The sequence below is a fragment of the Phoxinus phoxinus genome (assembly GCF_949152265.1).
Source record: "Phoxinus phoxinus genome assembly, chromosome: 15".
In the NCBI taxonomy this organism is placed as follows: Eukaryota; Metazoa; Chordata; class Actinopteri; order Cypriniformes; family Leuciscidae; genus Phoxinus; species Phoxinus phoxinus.
In genome coordinates, this window is record NC_136890.1 from 8,138,807 (window position 1) to 8,148,354 (window position 9,548).

The window sequence follows — 9,548 nt, forward strand, 5'->3', positions numbered from 1 at the left end:
ATTTCAACAATTCCTCTCAAAATTGCCATAATTGTTGTATGCAGTAAGGTTGATTCTGCATGTCATACATTTTTTTTTTTACAGAAGTGAATTTCAGTTAAGTCTGCCACATGAAGATTATCTTACTGACAAAATATTTTACAGAGCATTGAGAACAACAGCAGACCACAACTTCGTTGGTGCACAGATAATATTTTAGATTAGCTTTATGTTAGTAGCTAATACAGTAAAATTTTATGGAGACAATTAAGCAAAGATTTAAATGAAAGAAGACAACACAGAAGATAGAAAAGTACTTTATTTTGTGTGCATGTTTATTTGATATGATGTTCATGTTCGCAATAAAGACTCAGAGGCCAGGTGGTAAAGTATGTTTATTTCGCAATCTCTCTGCGCACGCACGCACACACACACACACACACACACACACACACACACACACACACACACACACACACACACACACACACACACACACACACACACACACACACACACACACACACACACACTGTATTGTACAAACTGTATATTATATCCCCTTAAAATTACCATACCCCTAACCCATCACAGAAAACTATGCATTTTTACATTTTTAATAAAACATTGTTTAGTATGATTTTAAGCCATTTTAATTACGAAGACTTAATTTCCTCATAAATCAATTTTACATTGTAATACCAGTGTAATATGTGTGTAATTCATATTTTATGGGTTAGAAATACTTTCCGTATAGACATACTGTATATTCTATTCCCTAACCCTAACCCTAACCCCAAACACAGACCTCACAGAAAACATTCTCCATTTAAATTTTTAAAAAACAAAAATATAAAATAAAAATAAAATAATTTATAAGCTGTTTTCATCATGCATGGGACCAAACAATTGTCCCCACAAGGTCAAAAATGTCAAAAATGACATTTTGTCCCCATGCACAGGGATACCCCAGATCACACATGTATTCACAAATTTATTGTTAAGAGGAAAACCCCTTGAGATGTGACATCTCATTTTCAAGGGGACCTCAAAATGTCCCCTCGTATATGAATATAATTATACTTACCTAAATGGGGACATACAGAAGCCTACTGATGATTTCTGGTGTTTTTAATCTAGGATACCGTTATTTTACAGTTTATAGGCTAACATCACCATATTTCCCCAAATGAGGTTTTGTCAGATATTGATCACTTCTTGGGTACATTTTTTTATTTATAAGGAGGTATACATATTATATTGAATCTATAGAAGACCTTAAGTATTGTTGGTCATAGTAGGCCTAAATGCGAAGGCTTACCATATAATTGCAACTAGTGATTTGCTATCTCTGCCATTTAAAAAACTAAATGAAATAAACAACTTATTCTTCTTACATTGTTTGAGGGAGATATTAATTATAGGCTACAATATAATAGCAAATGTGCCAACTTTGGTGGTTATTGTGGTAGATGTTTATTCCAATAGAATACATGATGTTAAAATAAATGTTAGAATACACAATATTTGTGGCCAATAGCTTTTGAGTAAGAATTTAAACGTTGCAGTTTGCAATGTTTAATTTTCTCAAATTCACTCAGTGCACTGGTTTGTTCAGGGTTCAGTGGAAACATACTCTGGAAGAAGACAAGGTTTTCATGTTAGTTTTCATAGTTTTCATGCGTGACCGAAAGTGACTGACATTGTCACTATCACTGAATTTCATTTAAACAATTGTCTGCAATCAATCATACAACGTCCATATAAATCTGTGTACTTTACTGTTCAGAGATTTGTGTACGGTATTTTTCCTACATTGCATGACAAGTAGGCCTACGCGTAATAACGGTACTAAGTAATTAGCCTATATTAAGTAATTGTGCAACACGATCTCATGAAGCCTACTGTAAGTTACGGGAACCAGCCTAACTAAGAACACTGCATATAGAACTCTACAGTAAAAATTACTAATTGCTGTGGTGAAAATTTTATTGAAATCCAAAGATTCAGTTAGAACACCAAACTCAAGGTGCTGGCAATTGCTGCATGCATGTATCATTTTTTAACGTCACCAATAGCTGGCGAGTTTTATGGTAATGCATTTAGAATAGATAGCAAGTTATTTTTGCGAAACGTTTAATCTGACATTTATGATATTATTTTTTTCAAACAGTTTAAAATAATGTAAATTTCCTTTTAAACCAATTCACTGTTTGAGCGTCCTTTTCTTTATGATATTTAATAATGTAATGATATTAAAATATCGTGCATGACCCTGATAACATTTCCATACAAAACTATTCAATAATCATAACGTTCAATTTGATCAGAAAACGTGACGGTAAATCGAATGTTTTCAATGCAAAGAATAAAGGAAAGCATATTTAAATACTTTTTAGATCGATTGCGATATGAATGTCATAATCTCACAAGAAAAATGTCACACAAGACAGTTTTTGTTGATATGAATCAAAAAGAGATTATATAAGTTTTGCTTACAATTTGACATTACAATGTTCGATGAAATCTCTCCATACTTTAAAGGTAGTATTTAACAATTACATTATATAGATAGATATAGATATAGCTACAACGTGTACAGTAACACGTATAGTAATGAGACTATGCAGTGGTTGGTCATTACGGCTTCTTTGTCAGAATAAGAAGCTGTTTTAGTAGCCTATTTGTATAAGAAAAAATGCAGTTGTTACATCAAGGTATAAACAATTACCTGACTCTTACATGAATACAGCTTCTGCAAATATTACATCAACGAAATTCAAGTCAAAGTAGCCTTTAAGCTATTTTTTAACAAAAATCAGTTCATTTAAGATATTACGCGTAAAACACATTCTATGTTATATGACAAAGCATTTTACAGTTAACTAATCTGTCACAAACACAAATAGTAGCTAAAGTATACTGCAGTAGTCTATTTGCAAGATTTCTTTCATATCAACTAAACTGTCATTGCTTTGAAAAAAATAACCACTTACCCACTCTGTTACTTACCTGCTTTCAAACGCGAGCACATCATTGCAGGTTTTGCGGAAGCCTCTGGATGAAAGCGTATTGTTAAAGCTCAATCGTGTGCTTGTATTTAGCGCCCACTTACGCGGAGAGCCTGCTCGCAAATGAAGAGAAGGCACGCGCTTTGTGGGCGTGGAGGGTGTCCGCCCTTTCTGAGGTCGCCATGCTATCAAACTCGTGTCGTGTCTAGCGCGAAAACTGAACAATTTGATACTTTACGCAAACACTATGTACAATTTTAGCAGCTATTCGTGTAATTGCACTAGGCTATATAGCTTACACATAGGTCATATGCCACTGCTATCAAAAATAAAATAATAAAATTGTACATATGATCCATTATGTAAATTAGAGTACAAACCAGCCCGTTCGTAGCCTATCTATAATTCATTATAATTGCACAGCCATCTGGCCTTTTGTCCACATGGCTCGTGCCATTCTCGTGCCTAGCGCGAGCGGGGACCCAAGAGCCCAATGCGCACATTTTACAAGGAAAACGCGCCTTTTCGTTGTTTTTCCCCTGCAGGTCTTTTCTTTAGGGGCTGAGGAAGTTGCTAGAAAACAGCTTCTCACATCTACCGTGCTGTATGCTATGTGCTGATGCAGTTCTCACTCAAAGTATTACAACGGGGAAGCTTTTTTACATAGACTACTACGTCACCAAATCGTGCACTATGGGCGAATCATTATAGGGGAAAACAAGTCTTTGTGTGAAAAGTTACATCACCAGATGTGCGTTCATTTGGCTTGGCTTGGGTATTTGAATTAAGACTTGATGTTGTTTGCTAGATATGTTATTGATGGGTTTTGCGATATTTTACGAATAGCCTAATTGTTTGGCTGATGGACGCGCATGTTCATCTTTCAGCTTTTGTCTGGGTTTTGATGATTGCAAACACTGCTGTTTATTAGTTTTGATAAATTGTTTGGGTTGTCAATGTAGCACATTCTACTTTTGTACAAGCTATGGGTCGTAAGAAGCACGAAGTAGGCTATTTGAACCAGAGTGCATTAAGATTGTATTCAATATAGGCTACTCAGAAACAACGTTGAGCATTAAGATTTGTCCATGATTTAAGAGGAAATTAACCTGTGCGATCTCAATTGCTCAATTAAACTCACCCGTGATTTTAAACATTTTACCAATAGCCTATTTAGTTTTTTTATGCAATATGCGATCAAAACGACTACCTGCGGACGCACAGACAAACACATACTTGGTCTGGATTCTCAGCGTGATGCTGAGAGAGACGCGCAGCTTTGCGAAACACCACATGTCTGCTCATCCGGTCCACATGAACTTATTTGGTTTTAGGTTCCAAACAACACAAATTATGTGATTGCTAGTAAGTCTATGCAATATTGCGTGTCAACAGCTGTTTGCAGGCAGCGTTGGTTTTGGCTTGGGAAGCATACTTTATTTGGGCTTTCTTTCATGTCACTCTGCAGCGTTTGCTTGTTTTTCAAGTGAAATAAATAATATATGTATATGATTTAATCCACATCTTCCTGAACATAAAGCTTTATTAAGTTGATTCTGTAATGTTTTGTTACATGTTTATCTGTAAGGATAATTTAGAAGTGATTATTTGGAGGTTGAATTTTATTAACAAACATCATACAGTATTTATTTATGTCATGCTTTTTGATTAAATATCTATCTTCACCTGTTTATGAACTTATATATTACAAACTTAGCTATATATGATTATAAGCAGACTGGTTGCATTAAAAATGTATAGGACATGCATTAAACCATGAAGCTTTGTGGTAATTTTAACATGATGCAATACACTTCAAAAAGTACATTTCTAAATTATGTTTTATTAACAAAGGTCGGGAGGCATTTCGCATTTTACTGCTCATGGTGTTTTCATATACATATTTTATAGATTTACGATACATGAGACCGCAATCGTCTGCGCAATAAGATGATTTCAAATCACCATCATATTTTTTTTACTTGAATCTTAACTTTCAGCTATTCACCATATTAGGCATTACTAATGGTTTAAATCTTCCTTATTAATATTTCTAAATTACTTTCTATACGCATAAAAGGTAGGTCCCCAAGGTAGGTCGTTGACCTCGACATATTTGAATTAGTGTAGCCTAAATTTAAGAGATGGCGCAAAAATATAAATAACGCAATATAAAATTCCGCCTTTAAATAAACCATCAACAAAGTGTGACAATCTCGATGGCTCTTGATGCATTCAAACAGCCGAAATGTAAAATGGCCATTTGACTCACCAGTGACTTTAGTAGCCTATCTAATATTTGAAAATTCTGCTATTCATTTTTTAATTCGACTACCCCGCATCTGCTGCTGTATGAGTTCAGTTTTTACCCTCTGGAATATATATATGGTCTGTTTATTCAATGTATTCAGCTTTAAAGACGACTCAAACGGACAAGACCAGTACAAGCCAACAAGTACATTGAAGGTTAATTGATGCGCTCTTGGAGACAGTGGCGCGTGCCTGCCTCTGATGGAACATTCAAAAGGTCTTCAACGCACAAACAATAGTTTTTGCTCTTATCACTTTCATAATGTGTAGGCAATAAATAAAAGCAATAAAAATAAAGACATGTACGAGATTGTTCTATAGTTTCAGTTTTACCAATCAGTTTGACTGTCATACAGACATCACACCAAGAAAAAAAGCCACAAGCTGTCGAGATACATTTTTGATGGTGGTAGGCCATAATTATAATTTTGTATGCGTGTCACCCTATTCCCTACTTCCCTCAGCCCCCAACAAAGAAAAAATAAGAAGAAGGGGGAAAAAACCCTTCTCTCGTGTCAGCCCGAGAAGCTTTATTGTCATATTCGGTCATATGGCTCAGACACAGACGCCAATAGATTGGAAAGACACGCCATAAATGCAGCAACGTGATAGGGTAGTAATATAGCAAACAGGTGACTAAAGAGTTAGGCAGTCTTTACTCAAGGGAGTTGGGATTCAAACTAGTGGCGCGCTTTGTTGGGATTGGAGGAACAGACATCCATCTGTTACATAGTAACGGCGCGTGTCAGGCGCGTGAGATCACCACTGATTTGAAATATGAAGTTAGGCCTTTAATATAAATCCCTGAACAGCTAAAATGTATGGCCACTGGAAAATAAACCAGAAATAAACCAGAAAGAAATGTTTAAGGGGGGAAACATGCAAAAGCTGTTTTATAATATGAATAAAACTTTATTTAGAAACCCATAGGCCTATAATTTGTATATTTAGGCTATATATAAATATTTTTTACTTTTATATTGGTGTTTTTTTTTAAACTATGTTGTATTGCAAACCTACTCTTGAATTAGATTGACTTAAATGTACGTACTTGCCAACGTATTGCTTTATGACATTAGAGTAATAAGACTAGGCTATCCAACATGTCCGAACGTAAGCAGATGTTAACTATAGCGTGGCTTGGTTCATTATTGCGTGCATCATGCGAGCTGTATTATTTATCAGTATAGGCAAATGCATGGCGGATTTCTTTGTGAAACAAATATCTTACAGCACAAATTGTAATAGAGCAATGCCAAGTCAAAATGAGAGTAAACAAATACACTTTAAATATTTAGCTATTCTAGTTTGTTTTGCAGTAAACATTAAGCCAGAATGCGGTACAGAAAACGAATTTGTATTTTGTAAATTGTTTTAATCTCCACGTTTTATTGTGAATTAAATACGAATTTGGCTTGTATATAGTTTATAAGCACATGCAAACACATGCGGAGATCTATGAAACAATGCAAATTGTTATCAATGACATGCGAATACCAGTGGTTTGGATGAAGCTAACATCAATCAACAGATGGTAACTTTCGGGACAGTCAGATCAGATCTCCCTATAGTATCCAGCATCCCCCTCTGCGTCAAACCGAAGGCACAATGGAATAGAAGCCCTCCCTCCACGCTAAAGAGCCCTATAAAAGACCCCTCTCGCCCACCCTGACCACAAAAGTCTTCTCTCTTAGAGACACCAACAGATCAAATCATGACTCCAAACATTATCACCGAAGCTCATTCCCACTCAATCGGTACTCGAATGACTGTAGCTCAGAGAAAAGAGGCACATGAATTGAGAAAGGTGAGGACGATTTTGAGTTCCTTTTAATGAACACCCCTGAACCATTTTAACGATAGACCCTGCAGTCTCTAAAAACTCACACTTACATTAACCGATCTCTTTCTTTTTTTCAGACTCTCAAGCCATTGATGGAAAAGAGAAGGCGGGCTCGCATTAACGAGAGCCTCAATCACTTAAAAACACTAATACTCCCTCTGGTCGGCAAAGACGTAAGTATCTTAACTTTGGAGCTACCATGGTATTACTTGCCATACATCCAAGTGTGGGTCAGTGTCTAAACAATATCCTAATGTGTCAAATCATTTTCAATTTGTAGGCTTCACGTTATTCAAAGCTCGAGAAAGCTGACATTCTCGAAATGACTGTCCGGTTCCTCAAAGAGCTGCCTTCCTCATCAGCTAAAGGTGAGTGATCTATAGTGATTTACCTTTGTTTACACCATTCTCAGCATTTAATTGGAATCTGCGTTATGGGCCAAGTATATTTAATGTTTTTATTTTATTTTTCCCCAAAGGTCAAACAGACAGCTATAAAGAGGGGTATAAAGCCTGTTTGCAGCGCATCTCTGTGATGCTGCCTCAGTCTAACCTTGGAACAGAAACCTCTCAGCGCGTCAACGAGTTCATTCAGCACTCAATGGTGTCTGCGGCATCGTCCTGCGAGAACTGCTGTGGTCAGAACTCAAGAATGATTTCACAAATGCACCAGAGACTTGTGAGCTTGAGGAACAACAGCTCTACAATGGTGAACCACTCCATCAGTAACGCGTCAGCACCCAGCCAAGCTCAGCCTGCGCCACTGGCAGCTGTGGACATGTGGAGACCGTGGTGACCAAACACGCAACAGGAGGCTTCAGGGAAATTGTTTATAATTCAATTTGTATATTATTTATTTGTCGTAATAAGCGTGAGAAATGTAAAGCCTGTTATTGAGATTACATGTAAGGATTTTAAGTATTTATTACCTAGAATATGGCTACTTTGTAAATGAAAGAGAGCCAGCGAGCACAGATCATGGAAGTAGATGTATTCTATGAGCATAACGTTATGCAATCCTCGTTGGGGTTTAAATATTATGCGTTGTAAACAACAAAATTGTAAACCCCAAGGGTTAAAATGTATTTATGAGGTTTGCACAATTGACTTTATTTCATTTCTGTGCAAAGAAGTTGTAAACACTGTGTGTTAATTACCATTGGCAAAATGAATGTCCCTGAAGGAAACATAATCACAAAAATGTTTAACATTGTGAAGCAAAAGAAGAATAAAATAATTTTGCTGTGAAATTCTTGAAATCTTGTTTTTTTTTCTTCAAAATGTCTTTTCAAAAGCAACTGGACGTTGTAGACGAAAGAATTTTTTTTTTAAATGACAAAAATGTCGAACACATGAAAACTAGTTCGTTATTAAATAGGCACACATAAGCCTATACGCACTGGTAAGAAAACTGGGAAACAATATAAACAATCGTCGATTTAGCATTCCGAGATACACTCAAATAACATTAAACACTTCATGTTTTCTCCAAACATTATTTTCTTCAGTATCAAGTAAAGTAACATTTATGATGGCACAAACAGCTTCATTCAACAGAATCAACAGAAACCCCACACCACTACTAACCCTAACCAACCCATGCGTATCCTATGCACGTAGAAACTAATTTTCGCGTATAAATTGCACGATAAACACTGCGTGCTAAAGAGACACATTTAGTGTGATCAGGTTTAAAAATCAGATGAGCCCAGAATATGAACGCAACGCGTTTAATTACGTTAAACATGTTCCTCCCATAGACAATTAGGCCTAAGAAAACGCTTAATGTGGCTGCCTCAAGGAAGAATAATGGAGATATGTATAATCAGCCTGTTTTTTTCCTTTTCTTTATTTTTACTGGATCATTGAACTCAAAAAATTCCCGGAGTTTGGCAGCTGTTTGCAAACAGAGAAGCAAAATTGTTAAAGGGTTCAAATTAACTAGACTTGCCATTGTAGATGCTCACTGTGAAAAACTCCCGACTTCAAGATCACCTGCCTGACGTAGCTAAATTACATTACAGTAATAGTGCAATTACACGTGCTTCAGAAATGTATTTGCATTATTTTAATTAAATTATTTAAACGCACTAAGAAGCTTTGAATTATCATGCATTAACTTTTGACAGATCTCAACAGAAATGCTCAACAGATCGTGGTCGTCCTTTTCTGATTTTCCTTGGGCCACACATTTTCAATAGAGATATATCTGGACTGCAGGCAGACCAGTAAACATGTCCACTGGTACATTCCTCAAAGATCTCTGATCATCATCGGAGAGCTTATTAACTATTCCGCACTCTCGGTTGAAATCCAAAGGTGACAGAGCGTTCTCCGTTTTTGGTCCTGTGGAATTCGTTACCTAAATCAGTCAGGTTGTCTTCTTCTTTATATGCATTTAAGTCA

The 9,548-nt window shown here is 36.2% G+C and overlaps 1 protein-coding gene across 1 annotated transcript; it reads left to right on the forward strand.

Annotated features, from left to right (window-relative positions):
• Window positions 1–7,014: 7,014 nt before the first annotated feature.
• On the forward strand, window positions 7,015–7,938 carry hes2.1 (hes family bHLH transcription factor 2, tandem duplicate 1; the record flags this gene model as incomplete). The annotated part of the gene is made up of 4 exons (XM_079636835.1): window positions 7,015–7,107; window positions 7,221–7,316; window positions 7,424–7,511; window positions 7,622–7,938. The coding sequence occupies 4 exons, from the start codon at window positions 7,015–7,017 to the stop codon at window positions 7,936–7,938; spliced, it is 594 nt and encodes a 197-aa protein (XP_079492961.1).
• Window positions 7,939–9,548: the final 1,610 nt, after the last annotated feature.